Raw genomic sequence first — 25,186 nt, forward strand, 5'->3', positions numbered from 1 at the left:
TTGGTGTTGATGGATCGGTACACTTGTGGAATTGGTGATATATTTGGGGAGTCGGTGGGGGATCGGTACATTTGTGGAGTTGGTTTGCACTGATGGATCTCTGAAGTACTTTGTTCATGATCCAATTCATCAATTCTCTCAGCAAAGTGGTAACAAAATGAATAATTTATTTTGAATGGAGTCTATTCATCTTTCTGCTGTACATTTATTACAACAAAGAGCTGTTTCTTTTTGCAGGAGTTCTCAATATCTGAATAGATCTCCAACTTGCAGTAGGACCAGCAAACCTGGCTGACAAGATCTTGGCCATGCAGGGATTGTGTTCACATTTGTTTAGTCATAGAGAAGTACAGCACAGAACCAGGCCCATCTAGTCCATCCCGAAACCATTTAAACTGCCTACTCCCATCAACCTGCGCTGGGACCATTTCCCTCCATATCCCTACCATCTGTGTACCTATCCAAACTTCTTTTAATGATTGAAATTGAGCTTGCATGCACCACTTTTGCTGGCAGCTCGTTCCACACCTTCACGTCCCTCTGTGAAGAAGTTTCCCCTCATGTTCCCCTTAATCTTCTCACCTTTCACACTTAAGCCATGACTTCTGGTTGTAGCCCCACCCAACCTCAATGGAAAAAGCAACACACGTCAAAGTTGCTGGTGAACGCAGCAGGCCAGGCAGCATCTCTAGGAAGAGGTACAGTCGACGTTTCGGCCAAGACCCTTCGTCAGGACACTAGCAACTTTTATGTGCGTTGCTTGAAATTCCAGCATCTGCAGATTTCCTCGTGTTTGCGCTCAATGGAAAAAGTCTGCTTGCGTTTACAGACCTAACCTGTTCAATCTTTCCTTACAACTCAGGTCCTCTAGACCCGACAACATCCTTGTAAATTTTCTCTACTCTTTCAACCTTATTTACATCTTTCAAGTAGGTAGGTGACCAAAACTGCACACAGTACTCTAAATTAGGCCTCACCAATATCCTATACAACTTCATCATAACATCCCATCTTCTGTACTCGGTGCATTGATCTATGAAGGCCATGGTGCCAAAAGCTTTCTTTACCCTCTCTCTCTGTGATACCACTTTCAGTGAATTATGGGCCTGGGCCTGTATTCCCAGATCTTTCTTCTTCCGTCCTCTCAGTGCCCTGCCGTTCACTGTGAAAGACCTCCTACCCCGGTTGGTCCTGCTGAAGTGTGAAACCTTACACTTGTCTCCATTAAATTCCACCTGCCATTTTTCAGCCCATTTTTCCAGCTGATGCAGATCGCTCTGCAAGCCAAGATAGCCTTCCTCACTGTCCACCACATCCCCAATCTTGGTATCACCCACAAATTTTGCTAATCCAGTTAACCACATTATCATCCAGATCATTGACATCAATGACAAACAGCAAGAGACGCAGTACCAATACCAGCAGCACACCACTAGTCACAGGCCTCCAGTTAGAGAGGCAAACCTCTGCTACCTCTCTCTGGCTTCTCACACAAAGCCAACGTCTTCCATTTTACAACCTCATATTGAATGCTGTGCGACTGAACCTTCTTAACCAACCTCCCAAGGGGACTTTATCAAATACCTTACTAATTGTATCATTTCTTAATGCATGCATTACTAAATCACAATAAACGAGGACTGCGTGTCCTCATAATCTTAAAAAAAAACTCTATCCCATCTAGTTCTTTTACAATATGGGAGTCCCAGTCAATATGTGGAAAGTTAAAGTCACCTACTACAACAACATTATGTTTCTTGCAACATTCTGTGGCAATCTCTTTACAAATTTGTTCCTCTAAATCCTTGGGCTTTTGGGTGGTCTGTAACATAGTCCCATTATGTGGTCATACCTTTCTTATTTTTCACTTCCACCCATAACGTGCCACTATTTGAGTTCTCCAGTCTGTCCTGACTGAGCACTGCCGTGACACTTTCCCTGACAAGTAACATCAGCCATTCTCCTTTAATCCCTCCTGCTCTGTCCCATCTAAGACAACAGGACCCCAGAATATTGAGCTGCCAGTCCTGCCCCTCCAACCAATTCTCACTAACAGCTACAATATCATATTCCTAGGTGTTGATCCATGTCTTGAGCTCATCTGCCTTTCCTGTGATATTTCTTGCATTGAAATATATGTAGCTCTGGAAGAGAGCCCAATGATCCAGAAATCTTGTGTTGTCCCTCCTAAACCAACTCCTTAGTCACATATTAAACTGTATAATCTTCCTAGTTCTGGCGTCACCTGCACATGGCACATGTAGCAATCTTGAGATCACAGCCCTGGAGGTCCTGCCCTTAACTTAGGACCTAACTCCCTGAACTGTCTTTACAAAACCTTGTCACTCATCCTACCCATGTCATTGGTACCTGCAATGAAGGAGAGGTGAGTGTTTGGGGAAGCGAGAAGAGAGGGTTGAGGAAGATGGGTCGAGACGATTGAGAGGTGAGAAGCATGTGGGGAGCGGAAAGTCCATGACCTTTGGTGTTCACCCTCCCACTTAAGAATGCTGAGGACTCAATCTGAAATGTCCTGGACCCTGGTACATGGGAGGCAACATGCCATCTGGGATTCTTGTTCTCTTCCACAGAACCTCCTGTTCGTGATTACTGCCATTTTCTACTCGGGCAGTGGACCTGAGTGAAATCCCCTCTCTCAAACTTCTGATGTCTGGGTTGGTTACTGGTCAAAGAAGGGAAGGTTTAAAAAAAGCTTAACCTTAAGCTGTTTTTTTTTTGCTTTCTCTGACTGAAGTTTCTCTTTGCTGGTTTTCTGAGAGTTTCTTTGGACATGCTGTAACATGGACTACTTCCTCCCAGTTGCTGGGGGTGATGTGAAAATGTTTTGTGTTAAATTGCAATATCTTTGCCTGACCTTTACAAACTCTGATGCTATTTGTGAAAGAAAAAAACATTATTAGAAATAGTACTTATTCTTGCTGTCAGGCTTTATTTACCTGTTATTTACATATTCAGTAAATAACTTCTGAAGTATAATAATGTGTGATACTCAGTGAATGAGCTGTGACAGTCCAAATTCATTTCACAAACAGTGCGAGCTCCCATCTTTCTGAGCCCATTCAGTCTTCCAAGTTGAGATATTTGGAGAACTGGAAAGACCTCAAAGCAAGAGCTGGGGTGCTGAAAGGAGAGAAGAGAGATAAGCAAGAGAAGTTAAATATAAAGCAAGAGTGGAGAATGAGGCCACAAATAATGAAAAGTATCTCGAGGATAAAAAGGAATAAGTGTTGTTTTATTGGAGCTATGATTGGTAAATGCTGACAGATGAACAAATGGGACATTATGAATGGAGAGTATGCTAGTTCAACTGTGATCACATATGGTTGCGTGCAGTGTGAATTGTCTAACTGTTGTGGTGAGGAACATAGGGCCTGATAATCAGCCTGGTATTAGGTGTATGTGTTTGATTTCAAGTGCAAGCAACCTTTACTGATAGCACCCTTGATGAAGTAGAGAGTAAGGTCCAAAACAAAGCAAGTGCTAGAGTAGCCTGTAGCCCAAACTCGTAACTATTAAATGTTAATTTACAGCATCTAAAATATTAAATTGGATAATTATTTTGATAGAGTGGACCTGAACTGCTGCCACGGAAGGCAATGCTACTCCTGCTGACCAGGGTCATGGCTACAGGTGCACCACGACTCCAGGTAAACTCCTACTTCATCCTGCTGACCGCAGGTTAAGATTTCATTCCTTGTATTTAGTGATTCCATGCGCTTTGTGTTTTATTTAACTTCATGCTGACAAGTTTGCCTTTTTTGATCTCCATTGGAATAATTTCATTCACAAAAGTTATGTTCTTTATATCACAGCTTGTGGTAGAACTCTACTCCAGAAAAATTGCTCTGGACTGTTGAATCACTGTTATTTTCTTTAGGGAGTCATTCAAAGAGAAATTCCTCAGATAAAATAAACCAATCACAGCTTGCACGATTATATCACATGGGTAATGTGCTAACACTTAGCCAATGAAAAATGAGAAAGGTGATAAATCGTTAGTGTAACTGCTTTACTGCTTTCTGCCAAAAGTGGGGATAAACCACCACATACTGTGAAAAATACATGAATTTATTTAAAAAGTACAAATGATTAAACTACAAGTTTAGTCTTTCATTAATTCATCTAATAACTTATAAAAAGCATTAAAAAAAGGTTGTTTTCAAAAGGACCACGAATACTGTCGTAGTATGTGAATAATTCAGAACTGTTCCCCTTTATCCCTAAATTGTCATGATCTGATCAGTAATAGCACACACACAATTTCATACACCTCCTTTCTACTTGAACTAGTTCCACTCCAGTCTCCCTGGACTCTCATTTCTTCTTTCATGGCTAGAGTCAATTTACATTCTGTAATTCTGTATGTATCAGGTATTTGTAATGTTCATAAGGCATGGGAGTGAAATTAGGCCATTGGCCTATTGAGTCTGCATTATAGCCATAACCATATAACAATTACAGCACAGAAACAGGCCATCTCGGCCCTTCTAGTCCGTGCCGAACTCTTACCCTATCCTAGTCCCACCAACCTGCACTCAGCCCATAACTCTCCATTCCTTTCCTGTCCATGTATCTATCCAATTTATCTTTAAATGACAACATAGAACCTGCCCCAACCACTTCTGCTGGAAGCTCATTCCACACAGCTACCACTCTCTGAGTAAAGAAGTTCCCCCTCATGTTACCCCTAAACTTTTGTCCTCTAACTCTCAACCCATGTCCTCTTGTTTGAATCTTCCCCACTCTCAATGCAAAAAGTCTAACCGCGTCAACTCTATCAATCCCCCTCATAATTTTAAACACCTCTATCAAGTCCCCCCTCAACCTTCTACGCTCCAAAGAATAAAGACCTAACTTGTTCAACCTTTCTCTACACACCACACAGGCACACTGCTACACACCGTCCTCCAATCTGACACACAGTTATCCACCACTACTCTCTGGCATCTCCCATCTAGCCACTGCTGAATCCATTTTACTACTTCCATATTAATCCCTAATGATTGAACCTTCCTAACTAACCTTCCGTGTGGAACCTTTTCAAAGGCCTTACTGAGGTCCATATAGACAACATCCACCATTTTACCCTCATCAACTTTCTTAGTAACTTCATCAAAAAATTCAATAAGATTTGTCAAACATGACCTTCCACGCACAAATCCATGTTGACTGTTCCTAATCAGACCCTGTCTATCCAGATAATTATATATACCATCTCTAAGAATACTTTCCATCAATTTACCCACCACTGACGTCAAACTCACAGGCCGATAGTTGCCAGGTTTACTCTTATGGTTAATTTATTATTGAATTGAGTTGACTTTATTGCATATATCCTTTCATATACATGAGTGAAAATCTTCACATTACGTCTCCATCTAAATGTGCAATTTATAGTACAGGCCGACTTTCACTAATCCGACTACCTGTAATCCGGTTCCTTCAATAATCTGCACTAATTTCAAATTTCACACGCAACTGTAATTTCAAATTTTCCGGGCCAACATACCAATCTGCTGCGCATTGTTTTGTTTGCATTAGATCTGTTCATGTGTTGGCGCGCTCTTGTAAGCACAGACAGCCGATTCCTGCTAGTTTTCCTGCATTTATTAATATCATTTGCGTGAGGCGTGGCCGCCCAGCACCCACCTGTCTCACCCGCCAGCAGCGGGGGAGCTGACGCGCGCTGGGTCGCTCCACCTTCTTGCCCGCCTGCCGGCAGTCGCGCACTGCCCTCCGGCACCACCCGGCCGGTGCTCCGTTCTCTTCTGCCTATGACCTCAGATCAGACATGGTGACCCGCTGAATTTAAGCATATTACTAAGCGGAGGAAAAGAAACTCACGAGGATTCCCTCAGTAACTGTGAGTGCAATGTAGTCTTTGGGGTAACTGCAAGTCTGTGTCTTTGCTATCACTTAGCTCATGCTTGAGTGCTGGTAGTGGGTGTGCTTTATTTTTTGCTGATGGGGGGGGATTGTTGCTCGCTGCTGCTTACACGTGGGAGGGAGGGGAGCGGGTCGGGGAACTTAGGGGTTTTAACATTTAACTGTTGTTCATTCTTTGGGGCACTCCTCTGTTTTCGTAGATGGTTGCAAAGAAAAAGCATTTCAGGCTGTATAGTGTATAGATTTCTCTGATTTTGAATCCCTTGATATTTTAAAGGTATGATGAGGGGGTTAGCTATTGCTTAATGTGATCCTTTTGTATTTTGGCATTTTCACTAATCTGGCACTCCTCAGGTCCCAATGGTGCTGGATTATAGAAGGTCGACCTGTAATTTATAATAAATATGTACAACAGGATAATCAGTATAACATAGAAATACAGTTGCTTCAGCATGAATTAAGCAGTCTGATGGCCTGGTGGAAGAAGCTGTCCCAGAGTCTGTTGGTCCTGGCTTATAAGCTGTGGTACCTTTTCCCAGATGGTAACAGCTGGAACAGTTTGTGGTTGGGGTGACTGGGGTCCCCAGTGATCCTCCGGGCCCTTTTGATACACCTGTCCTCGTAAATGTCCTGAATAGTGGGAAGTTCACAGATGTGCTGGGCTCTCCGCATTATCGCTCTCAACTGCGTTTTTCTGTCTTTTCATGCTTGATAGAGATTAAATTTGTAAGTAAAATAAGTGCATTTGGAGATTTGCAGATAATGAAGTAGGTCTGAGTAGACTGTTTGTCCCATTGGACTCTTGATTTTTTGCTTGTTTGAATGAGGTTCTAATACTGCTTTTTTCCTTTAATCCATAACAGTGCAACTTCATTCTATTGAAGTCCACATACAATAGTCACTGTTATACTGTAGGATAATAGTCATTATTGTTGGAACCTTTCCTACTATCAGGAGAAGGGGCAAAGGCATATTAGTGACGCCTTAAAACCAGTGGCTTTAGGCAGATGGGGCTCGTCAGCCGTGGTTGGCAGCTCATCTAGGAGAAGGAAAACTGTGATCTCAAAACTCCGCTGCCTTGCAGCTATACCCACTCATAGGGAAGGCTTCAGGAGTGAACCCTGACGGGTGGGAAATCCAGAGCTGGAGTCCCTCAGGTGGTCCTATGTTGAGTTCAACACTGACTGGCAGCTCCTGCGATGCTGCTGGTACCAAACTGTATCAGACTCTGCCATCCTTCGGGCGCATCAGCTATGTGGAAAGGGGGAGCTTGCTACATGGGCAACAGCTTGCTCTCCATATCGTCCTGCCCAGTCTGGTGTATCTAGACAGCTCGGACGCAACATGCAGGGTCAACCCTGACCGATGGAGGCCTGACTCAACTCAGTTGCTATTGTATGAATCAAAAATGTCAATGTATCCACGATTCTACAAAAAGCAATGAGATACAGTAAATGCTCAGGTAACCTGTTTCAGTACTGGTTAAAATTTTCGCCAGAATGACAGGAAAATTGGCAGCAAAGGGCTTTGGGATTGCAAGCTAACCATTTTGTTATAAGTAGCCACCTATTTTGGTTGGTAATTTGAACAATGCATTTGGAAGGTATGAATATTTAAAGTATTAAATATAACATTGCATATTGATTAACAGATAACACTGCTATGTGACTTACCTGGTAGGCTGTACAGTTGGGTGGGCTCCCATTGCAAGATTCCACGAATTCCATTGAACAGTGCTATCATCTTCTACATTTGTTCCCCAATTCTGCAAGTAGTGTACGTGTTCATGACTTTGGGAAAACAGCAAGTAGGTATAAAGAGGAAAATGTGAGTTCCAGTTTAACTGTAAAATCTTAAAATTATATCTGTTCTTCAGGTACTGGCTTCAAATACTTTGACATCTTTGTGTGCCAGCAGCAGTGGAGGGGAAGGATGTGCGTATGCAGAACAGGAGGAGATTGATGTTCTCTTGCAAGCTCTGCTGTCACCATGTTCTGCAGTGCGGGATGCTGCTCTAAGGGTAACACAACTTCCATTAGTTTATTTGTTCTTTAACATTGATAAGCTAATGCTGGTTAGGTGGCTGCACTTGTTCCAAAATCCGCTTGGGTTCAGATCCCTCCTTGGCCTCATTATTCCATACCTCTGTAATATTCTCCAGCTTTCCTACCATGTTAGGATTCTGCATTATTTTAGCTCTGATCTCAACCTTTAGGCCTAAATTCAGGAATCTCTTAACCTTTTCAAAATAGGAAGGATTCAGTATTTCCTGAAGTGATTTATTCATTTAAGTTCTTGTGGAATTATTCAGAGCACTAGGTATGTTGATATTAAGGGATTTGAGGCATACAGTGCTTATGCATTGAAGTAATAGCACAGCCACAATCTCTTTGAATGGCAGGGCAGTTATGAGAAGTCAAATAGCCTATTCTGCTTTCTCATCATTTTGTGTAGAGAAGATAATAGTAATGATCAAAAGCTTGATAAACAGGAGAGATTTTAAGAAAGATAGAGAAAGGAAAGCAAAAATTGTAAGGGGTGTGTGTTGGGGATTATATTGTCCAGAAGGTTCTTCAGAAGTCAAGATTGAGATAAAAATCTTTTATTAGATATTCATCATAATACATGTCAGAGAGGGTCAGTCTGTACTGGCAACGAGAAGTAAGGCAAAATGACAGAGGACTGGAGATCTCGTGTTCTCCCTTTATTCTGCAAATTAATTTGAGCTTGTTAGTTAAAGGGGTCTTCTCTGACAGGAATAGTCTGAGCAACAAGAGAAGTTTTGATTTACACTGCAATGACATCTCAGGCCTGCAAAAAAAAAAACTTGAAAATCTACAAAAAGTTTACTGACAAACAAGATATTGAACAAGCAAGCATAAAGAAAGTTATCTTTAAGAAAAATAACAACTTTAATAGTATTTTAGACCCTAATCCAATAGGAGGGATAAGGCAAGAAAGTAAATTTCTTCATCTGATATGAAGGCATATCACCACAGAAAGTTAAGAGGAGTACAGTGTACAGTTCTGGGTGTCTGGGTGTAAGCTGGAAATGGTACAGAAAAGATTCAGAAGGATGGTACCAGGACTGGAGGGTTTGAGCTAAGGTGGGACTTTGTTCCCGGAACAAAAGAGGCTGAGTGTAGAGGTTTATAAATTTGAGGATTTTCCCCAGGGTAGGGGAGTCTAAAACCAGAGAGCTTAGACAATGTGAGAGAGGAAAATTTTTTAAGGGATCTGAAAGGCAATATTGTCCACACAGGATGGTGGATATATGAACTGAGCTGCTGGAGAAAGTAGTAGAGAGGGGTACAATTATAATGTTTAAAAGACATTTAGGATACATGAATAGGAAAAATTTAGAGGGATGTGGGGAAACTTACAACTCATAACTTGTGAGTGGACAAGTTGGGCTGAAGAGACTGATCTGTGCTGTTTGACTTTTAAATTGAACAGAACTGGAACTGAAAAAAAAACAGGGATACCAAGGACCTTAAGACACCAAAAAATATCATCTCCACAGAGATGGAAGATGTGGATTTCTAATTAATACTTGTCTATCTTCACAAAAGCAGAGGATATTATTGGGGAGGATCATGACATGGTGGATAGAATATTTTTAAAGTGTCCGTATTCAAATCACCTAGAAGAAATATGCACTAGCATTGTAAATAATAGGAGCTATTATCATATTTGTTTAGGGGAAAAAACTGAGTGATTAATGTATTAGTTTGCAGCTGTTATATCAGAATTGTACATGACAGAAGCAGGTCCTCTGCCCTTTGAGCCCTATCTATACTAATCCCATCTTAACAGAAACAACGTTTCTGGTGGAATTTCAGAGAGCTTGATGTCTTAATCTTAAAGGAAGGAATGATTCCAAATTTGTATGTGATCCAAAAATCCTGCATTATTCAAAATACAGATATTAAAACAATAGGCTAGAGGAGGATGTCAGCTGGTAAATTGAGCAGAAAAGTTGAAAATAGGGTTCAGTCCACAAGTTTCAGGGAATAAATTGGGAGAGAGAAAACCCTAAGTAAGGAAATGCACAGTTTTATGGTGTATTGTCCTTAACCAATGTCTGCCTTTCTCACAGGACCTTCCTATAAATGTAGGTTGTAGATCAAGCTTTTCACCACTATGATCTCTTCCTTTATGTAAGAACATTAGAAATAGAAATAAGCCATCAGCCCATAATCTTTTGCCATTCTTTACCTCAGTGCCACTTAACCAGACTAAATTAGGCAATTTGATTGGAAAGGTCCTATTTCCCTTAAAGGAAGAGTAAAAAACAGATTCGTGGGAGAGGGGAGCGTAAAGTTACAAGTAATTGTTAAATCAATATAATGGAGGAGATTTTTTTCCCTGTCCAGAGAAATTAGTTTGCTTGAAGGCATTGGATTAGGTAGAGGTGGTCTTTGCTTCATGATTAACTCACTGTGGTGCACAGATCTGGCAGTTCTGTCTTAGTACTGCTCACTCAATCTGAAAGGTCCGGCAGTTGATTGTACTCTATTCTATCTGCCAAGGGTGTTCTCTGCCATAATCCTGGTTGCAGTGTAAATTCTACCCTGGAAAGTGTCAAGTTGGCACTGGAGTTGCTGAGCACCGTGATCAGAAGCACTGAGAGAGTCAACTGTGATGCCTTCCCAATCATTGTGAGGGATTTCAACCAAGCCAGCTTGAAGAAGTCTCTGACAAACTACCACCAACGTGTCACTTATAGGACCAGAGCAGCCAACACACTTGATCACTCTAACACTTGCCATGCCATCCCGTGCTTATGCTTTGGCAAGTTCAGTGGCCTGGCTGTACTCTGCTCCTGGCAAATAGGAGGAGACTGAGGGCCACAGCACCGGTGATGAGGACAGTGAAGGTATGGACAAGAGAAGCAGAGACGTGTGCAGGACTGGCTTGAATCAATAGACTGGATCATATTCAGGGATTTATCCTGGAATCTGAGTAAATATGCCGCAACTGTCACTGACTTCACCAAGATCTCGATGAATGTGTAGAGAAGGGTGGGCTGCCTCAGCAACTATTGACTGGTTGCACTTACATGTACCATAATGAAGAGCTTCAGTGGGCTGGTTATGGCTAGAATTGACTCCTGCCTGAGTAAGAACCTAGACTACTGCAATTCACTTAACACCACTGACACAATTTCAGTGACTCTCCACTCTGCTTTGGAGCACATGGACAACAGCAAATCACATGTCAGGCTGCTTTATATCGATTACAACACAGCATTGTATACCACTGGGCTTCTGCAACTGGGTCCTCAACTTCCTCACCAGGAGACCACAGTCAGTACAAATCAGTAATAGCATCTAGCTGGCTGTCAGCACAGGCACACCTCAAAGAAATGTACATAGCCCACTTCTCTATTCTCAGTACATTCATGACTGTGGCTGAGCATAGCTCAAAAGCCATTTATATGTTTGCAAATGGCAGCGGTATTGGTAAAATCTCAGAGGGCAACAAGGAAACATACAGGAGTGAGCTAGATCGGCTGGTTGAGTGATGTTGCAACAATGGCCTTACATTCAACATCAGCAAGGCCAAGGAATTGACTGTGAACTTCAGGAAGGGGAAGTTGAGAGAACACTCACCAGTCATTGTTGAGGGGCGAGTGGTGGAAAGGTTGAGCAGCTTTAAGTTCCTGAGTGGTCAACATCTTGGAATTATTTATGATTGAAGCTCTACTTCATTCAGAGTTAAAGATTTGGTACGTCACCAAAGGCTATAGCTGTTTTCTATGGATGTACGGTGGGGAGCATCCTGACTGGGTGCATCAAAACTTCAATGCACTGGATCACAGGAAGCCTCAGAAGGTTGTAGACTCAGCCAGCTCCATCACAGGCACAATCTTCCCCACCATCAAGGACATCTTCAAGGGGCAGTCTCTAGTTGCAGAAATCTTCATGATCTTATATTTATCACTGTTGTGACTTTGAATACTTTTCATCCACAGCACATGCATAACTCTATTCCATTCTCTGTATTATTGGAAAGGTAAAGACTCACAGAACTTAATAAATGAGGATAGCTAACGCTGAGTATGTGCCTTGCCATTTCTGTGGAGGGTACGTGAGGTGCAGAGAAAGCTTACACTGGAGTGTCTCAAAGTACACTTTAGCCAGTGAAAAGCACTTCCACTTTACATTGAGCAATATGAGAAATGAGCAGCAATCCATAATCAGAATCAGGTTTACTAACACTGACATATGCCATGAAATTTGTTGTTTTGCAGCAGCAGTACACTATAAATTACAATAATAAATACATTTGTAACCTTTTGCAGCTTTTTCCTCATCCTGTGCAGTGGCCCCTCCATACCAGATGCTGATACAACCAGTCAGAATGCTCTCCATGGTACAACTGCAGAAATTTGCTAGAGTCTTTGGTGACATACCAAATCTCCTCAAACTCCTAATGAAATATAGCTGCTGTCGTGCTCTTTGTAATTACATCAATATGCTGAGCCCAGGATAGATCACCAGAGATGTTGACCCCAGGAACTTGGAATTCCTCACCCTTTCCACTGCTGGTCCCTCAATGTGATGCCTCGACTTCCCTTCCTGAAGTCCATAATCAATTCCTTGGTCTTACTGATGTTGAGTGCAAGGTTGTTGTTTTGACACCAATCAGCCTGCTGATCTATCTCACTCATGTCTCCACATTACCTTCTGAAATTCTGCCAACAATAGTTAAGCCATTGGCAAATTTATAGGTGGGTGCAGAGAGAAAGAAGAGCACTGGACTGAGCACACATCCTTGAGGTGCACTAGAGTATAAAACTGGGTTGCACAAGTTGCACTCTCATGTGAACTAGACCATGCATTCTAAGGATGATGGTTGACTAGATGGGGTCACAGGAGGATTCTATCTGCTACACATCACTGTAGTGCAGTGGAATCATATACACAGAACTGAGTCTTATATACTTACACAATGGTGAGATCATCCCCAGTATGCAGTTTGTCACCTTGCGATTATTACTTGGGTCTCTGAAATGTGAACTTGCAGCCTTTTGACATCTAACTATCACTGACCTATGACTGACACCTTTTAAAGTCCTGCAATTTGTTCTTTTGAGGCTTACAACAGGTTCTGTAGATGGTGGAAGTTATCTTGTGTCTCTGATGTTTTGCAGGGATTGCTGGAGATGAACATGGTGCTGCCCACACCAGATAGTGATGAGAAGAATGGATTGAAACTACTGCGCAGACTTTGGGTTTCCCAGTTTGATGTGGATGACGAGAGCAGAATGCAAGCTAAAAAGTAAAGTCTAGCAGTATTTCAAAATGAGAATATTCGTAATTTAATGTTTCCTTGCAAGATGTTAGTAAAAGTAGCAAGGCTAACCTTTTGTTAACATTGTGTACGTCTTAAACCAATCTATTATCCATCTTCTAGAAGTCATTATAATTTATAGTTTTATTGTTCTTTGTGCTGGTGTGGTTTTAAGTACAATAGTAAGGAAATGCTACCAACTCTGGGGATGTCTTCTTCCAGAAGGGATGTTAAACTTTGCTCCCTAAGCTAATTGTAAAAGATTCCATGGCGCTAGTTAAAAGAAATGGAAGTTGCTGGCTGAGACAGTACTACTTTCCACAATTGGTAAAACGAATTTAATTAGTCTGGTTAGTGAAATTATCTGTAAAATAATTGGATTTCCTTTGAGTATAATAGGTGCACTATAAATTCTATGGCTCCATTGGTTCCATATAAAAGATTTATGATATGGAAAACTGTTATTTTAAGTAAAGTATTCAAGATGCTGAAACTTTTATATTTAATTGCATATTTGTTCATGTTATAAATATTAGCAAAGAGGAAAATCATTTGTACAGTTGTGGCATTTTGAGGAGTGGGATGGTAGTGCCATTATCTGGCTAGAGAGTTAATACTTTTAGTAGATATTAAATTGCCTAATAATAAGGAAAATTGATCTAGCTAAGAGCTAGATATTTCTATGTCCGATGTTAAGGCTTTGTATCAGACAAACTATAATGTGGGACTCTCCATCTGAGTATTCTTCTGTCGTCCCTTTTTTTGTTTCAGGTTGTGGGACACCATGGGGCTGGAGCTGCAGCCAGACATTTGCTCACTGCTGATTAAAGATGTGATATATCATGAGGAAGCAATACGTCAAGCAGGAGCAGAAGCACTGTCCAAAGCCGTGGCACAGTATCACCAGCAGGCTGCTGGAGTGATGTCTAAGCTTATTGAAATTTACCAGGAGAAGCTTTATGTAAGCTCACTTGTGAAAAATGTAGAAAAAGAATAGAGTAGCTTTTTGCCTATGTTCGGAAAATAAAATACCTGGCTTTTCTTCGCTTTCTGGATTATGCAAAGGACCAAATGGGGAGGGTGGTCAGTTCATCCCAAATCAACTTGTTTCCTTTGGGTGATGGTACCAAGTACAGTTGAGAAGGACATCAGTGAGGAGAAATCAAGAGTCAAAAGTATCAAAGAAGAGATGATAGTGAACAGGCATTGTACTTAAGCCCATCACATCCACTGGGGCATAGGTTGTTGATAGTAGCTCACTAGAGTCCTTCATCCTGGGCTAATCTTTCAAGATGTCCCCGGGTGTAGCCCATTGGAGATCCTTCCTTTCCCATCAGTGAGGTCTTTGGATCTTCTGTTGGCATATTTGTAGCACTGGGTTTTTACAGGATGGGGTTGCTAGCCCCATGGCCAACCCTCCTCCATTCACAGGACCATCTATGGCAGAGTTGAAAAGCTATTGGTAGGGTGAATTTAGATGTTCTTGTACTAATTTTCAAACATTTAAACTTTTAGAAATACAGAAATATGGAGGTTTTTATGTATTGACACTGCTATGAGAAAGTTTCGAGAGGTAGAGATTTGATGCTTCACAAATAGACGCCTCATTTGTGTCATCAAGGTCATAGGAACTGTTTGCTGTCTATATCATACTGCAATAGATGTAAGCTATCATCTAAGGAGGATGAAATGTACAAGGAAGAAAAAGTTATTTACTTGAAAATGGTTTCTTTCATTCATGCTTTGAGTGCTTATCAATGGTTAACATTTAATTGCTTGTAATCGCTGATTAAATCTGTTTTATACAGAGGCCTCCTCCGGTGTTGGATGCCCTTGGTCGAGTAATATCAGAATCTCCACCTGATCAGTGGGAAGCCAGGTACAGTGTCTTGAGAGTTTGATTGTGAAAGGTAGTTAATGTTTCCACTCCCTCCTTTTTGTCCTTTGTGGACCTTCATGTTCCCTGACCTCATTCGGAGCTGGAATTTATTTTTGTATGTTAATTCGTGGCATGTGTGCAACATTGCCAGGGCCAGGATTTCTTCCCTATCAAGCGATTGAAGCTTTCAGTTCATGCACAGAGGTTTGATACACCCTGGCAGAAATGTTTGAATTTGTAAAGAGCTGAAGCGTTGTCCATTTATGCTTCAACCATTCCCAAGTATGGAAGTTGTCACTGAGGCTTCAGCACATAGCAATTTTAATAAAAAGTGAACAAACAGATTGTGACCATTTCATGAAGCCCTGCTGTGAATGTCAGTGTTTAGTTTAGAGATTTAATTGAAAGCAAAAGTTAAGGCAAAGCAGCTGACTCTGACAAGCTAAAAGGTTATGCCAAGTGACTGGGAGAGGGGGAATGAAGTGAGAAGCAGAAGTGATAGGTGGTAAAGAAAAAAGGCTGAAGAAGAAGGAATCTAATCGAAGAAGAGAGTAGACCTTGGGGGAAAAAGGGAAGCCGGGTGGGGGGAGGGGCATTGGGAGAGGTGATGGCAGGTAAGGAGAGGTAAGAGGGGAACCATGGTCGGAAAAGGGAAGGAAGAGGGGCACCAGCCTCAGAAGCACAGGGTCCGTGGACCATATTTCAACTGACAAACAAGTGACTTAAGATTTTGTTTCAGGTTCTTAACTCCTTTATATCTGGACTATAGCTATACTTTGCACTGTCCACTGTGAAATTTTGGGATCTTGGCCAGGTGGCACAAAATAGTATTTTGTGCACCTTATAGGGAATATGAACATGGTGGTATATTAATGTCTGTTTTTTTTCCTTCTGGATTTCATCCAAATGGCTAATTTTATTTGACCAAAGTTGCGACTAAAAGGGAGGGTTGCTGAGCCAGTCAGTCCTTGGTTTCTGTGACTACATATACCATCCAGCAGGGGTCAGCTTCTTCAACCAAAAGCCATTTTTGACTTTCCTGCTGGTTCCCCTTCCTTCATTTCATCCAGCAGTTACAGTGAAACTTTGATCTACCATTTTTACGTGCAGTTTTACTTTAAATCATTTTTGACGCAGGTGAAGTTAGTAATGGTGAGCTCCTTCTTCTGCAGGTGTGGAATTGCTCTAGCTTTGAACAAACTCTCTGAGTATTTTGATGGATCACAGGTCAAGCTGCTGTTCCAATTCTATGTGCCTGAAGCCTTGAACGACCGCCATTCTGAAGTCAGGAAATGCATGTTAGATGCAGCTCTAGCTGCACTTAATACCCATGGAAAGGTAGGCATGAAGTAACCACAACTTTTCGTGGCCTGAAATGCAATGGATTCATGGTGTACAAACATGCATACTGGTGCAATTCTACATATCCTCACATCAGCCATTACTGTCTGGTTAAGTGAAGCATCGTTTGACAAGATACAAAAACTACAGTCAGCAGAAAAGGTCATTGCCTGCAGTTTACCATCACTGCAGGACTTGTATGTGTGCAGGACAGGGAAGCGGGCAAGAAGAATTGTGTACACTACCCACTTCTCTAAAAGCCCCTTCTGGAAAACGCTATAGGGCTACTAAGACAAAATTTTAACAATTTTCCTCCAGGCAATTAATCTGATCAACCATTCTGGTTCCCCACCCCCTCTTTGTATTACCTCGGTCACTGCACTGCACTGTAAACACTTTAGACCACTTTTTATTATGCTGTTTGCATTGTAAGTACATGCTGGTATTTATGCACATTTTATTCCATATATGTATTTTAACTTCTAAATTTGCTTTATGCAATTCTTTAATTTTATAATTGTTGAATGTTGTTGTGATTTGTTGTATGTTGCACCCTGACCAACACACCACAATAAATCCCTAATACATGTGAATGTATATGGCGAATAAATTTGATCCTTGATCCTTAATGCTTATATAATGATTGACCAATTGTCTTTCAAGAATGATGCATTATGCGATCGCGTGATACCTTATTGTCACACGTGATCTTAGCGTGAGGGTCAACTGTGCCTCGTTGCTAAGAACTTTGCCTCTGAAGCAGAGGACTGGACCATTGAGCTTGACTATTCTAGGTTGACACTCTTCAGCTCTTCTGAAGCAATGCTGTGTTGTTAGAAGTGCTGTATTAAACTGCTTCCACACATGAGAGTAAATGTCCCCAAGTCACAATCTGATCAATAGCAAGGGTGTTCTGGCCAGCATATGCCTCTAGCTGATTGTACTAGTTTTAGTCGATTCATTTTAGTAGTACTTAACTGGCTGTAAGTGTTTTGGGATGCTGAGGTAATGGAAGAATACATTGTAAATGTATCAGGTTCATTATCACTAACATATGTCGCGAATTTGTCATTTTGCGGCAGCAATACATAAAATATACCATAATTTTGTATGTTTATATATATTTATTTATTCAAGGAGATTGTTTAGTGAGGGTTGCTGTTAAATGATTCAATAGGGTATTCATTAAATTTGTGGCTGAGGTATTCTTGAAATAATACCTAGTTAATGGGACAGAAATAAGAAAATACTTGTATACTTTACTAGAAATAAAGGACTGGGATATAGGTTGGAACAATTTATTTGTAGATGCCATTGTTCATTATTTGTACACCAGAATTGTTGAAAAATTAATTTGCAAACTCTGTTTCTTGGATTTTGCATAAGAATTTTAAAGAAGGAATTAATATAATCGGTTAACAGATTGTGAACATGTTTGTAAGCTTAGTTCTGATGGTCAAGTTCCCCTACGCCTGAAACCTCATTCATTGGTTCCAAAGATCTTCCAGAAGGTGCGCCTTTGGGGTCTCTTCAAATCATCTTGTTTGTACCCTCCTTTATTTTAAAGTTCTGAGGTGTGTTTAATATATGCAATTTCAAACAAAAACCAAGAAAAGAAGCTTTGAGCTCATTATATCTATTGGGCCAAATAGTGTTTGATTTGAGTAAATAAATGTGACTTTACCACCCTAGCTGTTACCGTTGTAGATAAAATTGGATCTAATGACAAGATGACAAAAAACTTGGCACCAAACTGACAAACTGGCGGGTAGTGAAGAAGATTGTCCTGGGCTACAGGAAAGTGAAAATGGAATGGTTGGTTGGGCACAAAAGTAGTAAGTGAAATTCAGTTTGGAAAATTGTGAATTAGTCCATTTAGAGACGCCAAGCAAAGTGACGGAAATCACAACAGAAGAAGAGTGGAGGAGATTGGAGCGCAAGTCCATAGATGCTTCACAGTAACGGCGCACATAGATTAAAGCATATGTGATTGCCTTTATTGGCATAGGCATGAATATAAGGCTTATTGGATCTGTTAGTATTAGATAAATGTTAGGCCACTGCTAGAGTACTTTATACATTTCTGGACACCATACTTGAGAAAGGATGTGCAAACATTGGAATGCAGAATGTTTCTAGGGCTATGAAATTATAGATGTGCAGAGAAACTCTTGAGGCTGTGGTTGTTTCCTTTGGAACCAAGATTTAATTGAGGTGTATAAAAATGAAGGATCTATAGTGGGGCAGGACAATAACAATTGGAACTAGTTGGAAGGATTAGGCGAAGAAAAATACTTGCGCTCATTGACTGGTGGGGATATGGAACTCGATGTCCACAGCTTTGGACTAAGAAACTACAAGTGGGATTAACTGAAATTGGCCAGTTTTTCCCCATGGGATGACTGACTGCCTTTGCTACTGTAAATTTGTGTGATTTTTTTTATGTAATGATGACTTGGGAGATTTCAGTAATCTTTCCAGTGACCCACCGATTTCTTTTCCCTGCAGGATAATGTCACTTCGCTCCTACCTGTATTTGAAGAATTTCTGAGGAATGCCCCTAATGATGCTAGTTATGATGCTGTGAGGCAAAGCGTGGTCATTCTCATGGGTTCTCTGGCAAAGCATTTGGATAAGAGTGATCCCAAAGTGAAGCCCATTGTGGCAAAGCTCATCACTGCACTCTCAACGCCATCCCAACAGGTATTGTGCTAATGTTCTCCAGAGTTGTAGAGGTAATAACACTCCCCTGGCTCATCGTATGAGGATAAGTTCCAACTCTAGATGAAACCAAAGCTGGCATTACGAAGTGGTTTGGGCAACTGCTGCCCCATCTGACTCATTGACCCATCCACTGTATCAGAAAGATTGTAAAGGACTTTGTGGCATTATTCAAAGAAGATCAGGGAAGTTCTCACAAGCTAAAATTTGTCTCTCGTCCCTTAATTTTGTCACTATCATTCTGCAGGTTTTGGATCCTTGCTGTTTGCGAAACAGGATGGTCAGTTGATCAGCTAATAGAGCCACTCTCTCACCAGAAACTTGCATTCAACCCTGACCTTGGGTGTTGGCATTTTCTCCCTGCCATTTTTTTCTAAGGTCCAGTTTCATCCAACCTCCCAAAGACACAGGCATTACCCTAAGTATATCAGTGAATGGTAGAATGTGGAGGCAGGGCTAGAGGAGTTGATAAGAATGAAGAAGAATTAAAAATTGTGATTAGTGTAAATGGATGGTTAATGGTCAACACAGGCTTAATGGGTTTGAGATCCTGTTTCTGTGTTTTAACTGTGTGACTCTGACTGTAATTGAAACAGTGCCCACACTTCAAGAAGTTTTTAATTGTAAAGCTCTTTGTAACGTCCTGAGCTCAGTAAATAAATTGCATTCTTTCTTAACTTCAAAGATTTACAATTGGAAATTGATTTACAGATTTCAATATAATCTGTAATAATTCTAATTTGGATCCAACTATTTTATATTATTCTAAACTTACTCACAAAGTTAGAAATTGTCTTTGACTGCGAGCTTCCATGATTCACTGCAAGCTTATCACTGCTAAAGTGAGCGTGTTTGGTTTTGTAGGTTCAGGAGTCAGTGGCCAGCTGCCTGCCACCACTGGTCCCTGCCATCAGAGATGATGCTGCCGACATGGTTCAGAAGCTGCTGCAGCTATTACTGGAGTCAGATAAATATGCTGAGCGGAAAGGGGCAGCGTATGGACTGGCTGGGTTGGTAAAGGGATTAGGGATACTCGCCCTGAAGCAGCAAGAAATAATGGTGACATTGACAGACGCCATTCAGGACAAGAAGAACTTCCGGAGAAGGGAAGGTGAGATGTGCATCTGCTTATTTCTATGTTTAAACCTCTGAAATCCACACTGAATGACAGATGTGCTGGTTGAGACACCATCCTCAACATCAAAGACCTTTTGCAAGTGGGACAGCTCCAATTGCTTTTATAGCTGACTTATTTTCTGTGCGCAGATGATCATTTAAATGCCATCACAAACAACAGTGACAACACATTGTAAAGTGAGCATTGGCTTTCCTCTGGAGTTTTTTGAAATGTTAGTACCATTCAACAGCTGTTCCACTCTTAGCAGACTAGAAGTTTGTTTTAGTTGGTGTATCTGCTTTCAAAGTAATCAGACAGATTTTAAAGTGTCTTCTGCCTAATTACCTGAAGGGTAAATGCACATTTGCTTTTTGTCTTTATAATCTTTTGATATAATACACCAGTTTTAAAGCACATGACTCTTTTTCACATTGCATTTGTTGATTAAAGACCTACATTGATAGAGTAGCAAAGGTTAAGCAAAAATTAGTTTAAAATGTTTAGAATTATGAAGGTAATGCAAGAAAAGTAATGAAAGATTACTTGCAGGTATTGATAATTCTGTTTCAAAGTGATCTGTATTTAGGATCAACCCAAAGGGAAAAGTAGAACCCTCTGCATAAAGGTTATAAGAATGGGGAATTCCTGTAGAAACTGATTTGATTTAAGTTGAAGTGATAAACAGAATGACTGAGAGAATGTTGGAAAGGTGCTGGCACAGAGCTGATGGTGATGCAGACCCCATGGGGTACAGAGACCTCTTAGATGCTTACATTTCAGTGTCTGCACCAAGTCTCAGCATTAATTATTTTTACACTTCTTTTCATGAATACTGGTGAGTACCATAGAAAACTTTTATGAAGTGATGACGTAACCCTAAATAAATATAATTCTGAATTAATACTGACTCCAAAACCTAATTTTTGAATAACTAACTAACAGACAAGTGCAACTCACTTGGCCTTGCAGTATCTGGTCAATAAAGTGCCTGGTAATGTCCCCATTTTTCTCATAAAGTGTTTAGCACTGGTATCCTATTAGTCTCGGTAGAACCATTTACTTCCATTTCTCATTTCTTTGTAGGTGCTTTGTTTGCTTTTGAGATGTTGTGCAATATGCTGGGGAAACTCTTTGAGCCGTATGTGGTGCACGTGCTCCCTCACTTGCTGTTATGTTTTGGTGATGGCAACCAGTATGTCCGAGAGGTCAGTGAATCTTGTATTTGTATCTAACTTTTTTCTATATCTCTTTATTTTTGTACACATAGCCTGATCATTTGGTGGTCAAAATGAAATATGAGTAACAACACTCTTGTCAGCTATCTAAAAGGTTACAGATAAATAGCATGAATGCTCTTTTGGGAGGAGATCGATGGTGTAACCTCTGCTTAGGTCTCAAATTGGAGTAACACCCGTATCCGCACCTTGCTTTATCCACAGGCATCAGATGATACTGCAAAGGCAGTGATGCGTAATCTGAGTGCACATGGAGTAAAGCTTGTGCTGCCATCGTTACTTGTTGCTCTGGAGGAGGAATCCTGGAGAACTAAAGCAGGTATCATTGAATAAATGAGGTGATTTTAACTCCATCCACCTAACAGGAACTGAGCAGATGAAAACGTGTCCACTTTCTTTATAAACACAAGAGATTCTGAAGATGCTGGATATCCAATGTAACATACACAAAATGCTGGAGGAACTCAGCAGGTCAGGCAGCATCCATGGAGGGGAACAAAGAGTTGAGTTTCAGGCGAGACCCTTCATCAGCGTCCATTTTATTTACCACAACGGTATCTTTCATTCCTAACTGGGACTCTATTGCATCTATGACTGTGTTTTCATTGATACAATTTCATCTGCTCTTTAAACGTGAGTTATGCTTCAGCTAGAAGCTATTTTTGAATGCTTTCTTGTAAGAGTCCACAAATTAAACAATCTCTCTGTGCATCGTTAAGCATATCGCTGAACTGACAATGCTCAGATAATTTCTTCAATTCAGTCACGTAAGGTGAAATAGACTCCCCTTCCTTTTGATTCTACTTATGAGCCTGAGGTGTTCTGCATTGAATAATGGTTTTGGTTCTAAATGTTCCTCCATTACTTTCATGATATCAGCAAAGCTCATTTTGATTGAAGCAGTTAAACTTCTATTGGAACTATATGCTTTTCCACCCATTGCACCCAGCAACACTGGCAGTCACTTTTCATCGGCTATTTCATTTGCTTCTGCCTTTTTTTTTTAAACTTGAATGTCTCTCTCCCCTTCCAAAGACTTATTTTTTTGTAACTCCAGAAGCCAATCAAAAGAAAAACACAGGAGACAAGATACTTGTCTACTTAGTTTTTTTTTCCCCTTCTTTTAATGAGGCAATCACATATGTCATGGTGGTGTATGTGATTCACGTGCTTCTTACATATAAACCCATAATGAATTATGGAAACAAGCACTACTTAATCAAACAAAATATTTACAATATTACTCAAATATTACTGAAATGCAGAATGCAGTACAAGTGGGTAAGAGGACAGTAATAGAAACATAGAAAACCTACAGCACAATACAGGCCCTTTGGCCCACAAAGTTGTGCCGAACATGTCCCTACCTTAGAAATTACTAGGCTTACCCATAGCCCTCTATTTGTCTAAGCTCCATGTACCTATCCAAAAGTCCCTTAAGAGACCCTATCGTATCCGCCTCCACCACCGTTGCCAGCAGCCCATTCCACGCACTCACCACGCTGCGTTTTTTTTTAAATCTTACCCCTGACATCTCCTCTGTACTTAGTAATGAAAAGAGCACGGGATAAATTTATTGGAGGGGTGGGGGAATAAAACTGCAGATGCTGCAACCTGAAACAAAAACAGGAAATGAGTCTTGGCCTGAAATATCGTCTGATTCTCCTCCATAGATGCTGCCTGGCTTGCTGAGTTAAGACCTTAAGACAGTAGCAGAATTGGACTATTCAATCCAGGTCTACCCAGCCGTTCAATTACTGCTAATTTATTATCTCTCACAATCCTATCCTTCTGCCTTCTCCCTGTAACCCTTGATGCTTTTACTTATCAAGAACCTGTTAACCTGTGCTTGAAATATACCCAACGACTCTGCCTCCACATCATCTGTGACAATAAATTCCACAGATTCATCATCCTTTGGCTAAAGAAATTCCTCTTCAACTCAGTTTTAAAGTGTCCTTGTTCCGAGGCTGTGACCTCTGGTAATGCTGAGGGTTTACAACACTTTGTTCGGACTTCACTGAGCTGTTTTGAGCCCCTGATAGTGTCATAGAACACTACAGCTCAGAAACAAGCCCTTCATCCCACCTAATCCATGCTGAACCATTAATCTGCCAGTCCAATTAACCTGCATCTGGACCATAGCCCTCCATACCCCGCCCATGACCTCTAGTTTTAGTTTCACCCAACCTCAGTTGAAAAGGCCAGCTTGCATCTATAGCCCTCACTTTGTATACCTGCTATTCTCCAGGGAATAGCGTCCTAACCTATTCAATCTTACTATATAATTCAGGTTCTCAAGACCCAGCAATACCCTTGTGAATTTTCTCTATACCTTTCAATTATATTGATATCTTTCCTGTAGTTAGGTGCTCCAAATTAGGCTTCACTAATGTTTTCAACAATTTTAACATAACATCCCAAGTCCTGTACTCAGTACGTTGATTTACAAAGACCAATGTGCCAAGGTACTGTACAGTTCTTGTTATTCAACATCAGCAAAAAGCTGATGTCCTATGGTACCTTTAGCATAGTAAAATTCCCCAAGAGAGAAACAATTAAGACAGATATTGATGCTAAGAGAGTTAGGAGAGAATTAAAAGCTTGGCCATTTTAAAAAAAAAAAAGAATCTGCAAGCTAACTAATTTGAGCTTAAGAACAATAATGTTCTACAATGATTAATGGAATGATATTTAGACTTAGATATGGAAGACTTGAATTTAAACCACTGCAGAAATTGAACCACAGTGCTGTCAGGAAAAGTAACCACACAAAGGGAAAGAAATTAAATCAGCATAGCCAACAAATACAACGAGGGATATTAAATTTGCCACAATCAATATTTACTAACTGTTCTGAGATCCTGAGTCAAGTGGCTTTGTGTTTGTGCTTTCTTTCATTCATTGCCCTGTCCATAGAAACCGTAGAAACTACAGCACAGAAACAGGCCTGTTGGCCCTTCTTGGCTGTGCTGAACCATTTTCTGCCTAGTCCCACTGACCTGCACACGGACCATATCCCTCCATACACCTCCCATCCATGTATCTGTCCAATTTATTCTTAAATGTTAAAAAAGAACCCGCATTTACCACCTCGTCTGGCAGCTCATTCCATATTCCCACCACTATCTGTGTGAAGAAGCCCCCCCCCTAATGTTCCCTTTAAACTTTACCTCCCTCACCCTTAACCCATGTCCTCTGGTTTTTTTCTCCCCTTGCCTCAGTGGAAAAAGCCTGCTTGCATTCACTCTATCTATACCCATCATAATTCTATATACCTCTATCAAATCTCCCCTCATTCTTCTACGCTCCAGGGAATAAAGTCCTAATCTATTCAACCTTTCTCTGTAACTGAGTTTCTCAAGTCCCGGCAACATCCTTGTAAACCTTCTCTGCACTCTTTCAACCTTATTTATATCCTTCCTGTAATTTGGTGACCAAAACTGAACACAATACTCCAGATTCGGCCTCACCCATGCCTTATACAACCTCATCATAACATTCCAGTTCTTATTCTCAATACTTTGATTTATAAAGACCAATGTACCAAAAGCTCTCATTACGACCCTATCTACCTGTGACGCCACTTTTAGGGAATTTTGTACCTGTATTCCCAGATCCCTCTGTTCCACTGCACTCCTCAGTGCCTTACCATTAACCCTGTATGTTCTACCTTGGTTTGTCCTT

At 40.8% G+C, this 25,186-nt stretch overlaps 1 protein-coding gene across 1 annotated transcript in view; it reads left to right on the top strand.

The window, feature by feature from the left end:
• gcn1 (GCN1 activator of EIF2AK4) overlaps nucleotides 1-25,186 on the top strand; it is a 182,798-nt gene that overhangs the window by 74,361 nt on the left and 83,251 nt on the right. The window contains exons 27-36 of the mRNA XM_072245240.1: nucleotides 3,588-3,668; nucleotides 7,784-7,927; nucleotides 13,067-13,194; nucleotides 13,978-14,167; nucleotides 15,015-15,085; nucleotides 16,258-16,423; nucleotides 18,935-19,129; nucleotides 20,012-20,258; nucleotides 21,348-21,469; nucleotides 21,704-21,818. Coding sequence (XP_072101341.1) covers nucleotides 3,588-3,668; nucleotides 7,784-7,927; nucleotides 13,067-13,194; nucleotides 13,978-14,167; nucleotides 15,015-15,085; nucleotides 16,258-16,423; nucleotides 18,935-19,129; nucleotides 20,012-20,258; nucleotides 21,348-21,469; nucleotides 21,704-21,818 — 1,459 coding nt within the window. The remainder of the gene's footprint in view (nucleotides 1-3,587; nucleotides 3,669-7,783; nucleotides 7,928-13,066; nucleotides 13,195-13,977; nucleotides 14,168-15,014; nucleotides 15,086-16,257; nucleotides 16,424-18,934; nucleotides 19,130-20,011; nucleotides 20,259-21,347; nucleotides 21,470-21,703; nucleotides 21,819-25,186) is intronic.

Source organism: Mobula birostris, chromosome 2 (genome assembly GCF_030028105.1).
Source record: "Mobula birostris isolate sMobBir1 chromosome 2, sMobBir1.hap1, whole genome shotgun sequence".
Lineage (NCBI taxonomy): Eukaryota > Metazoa > Chordata > Chondrichthyes > Myliobatiformes > Myliobatidae > Mobula > Mobula birostris.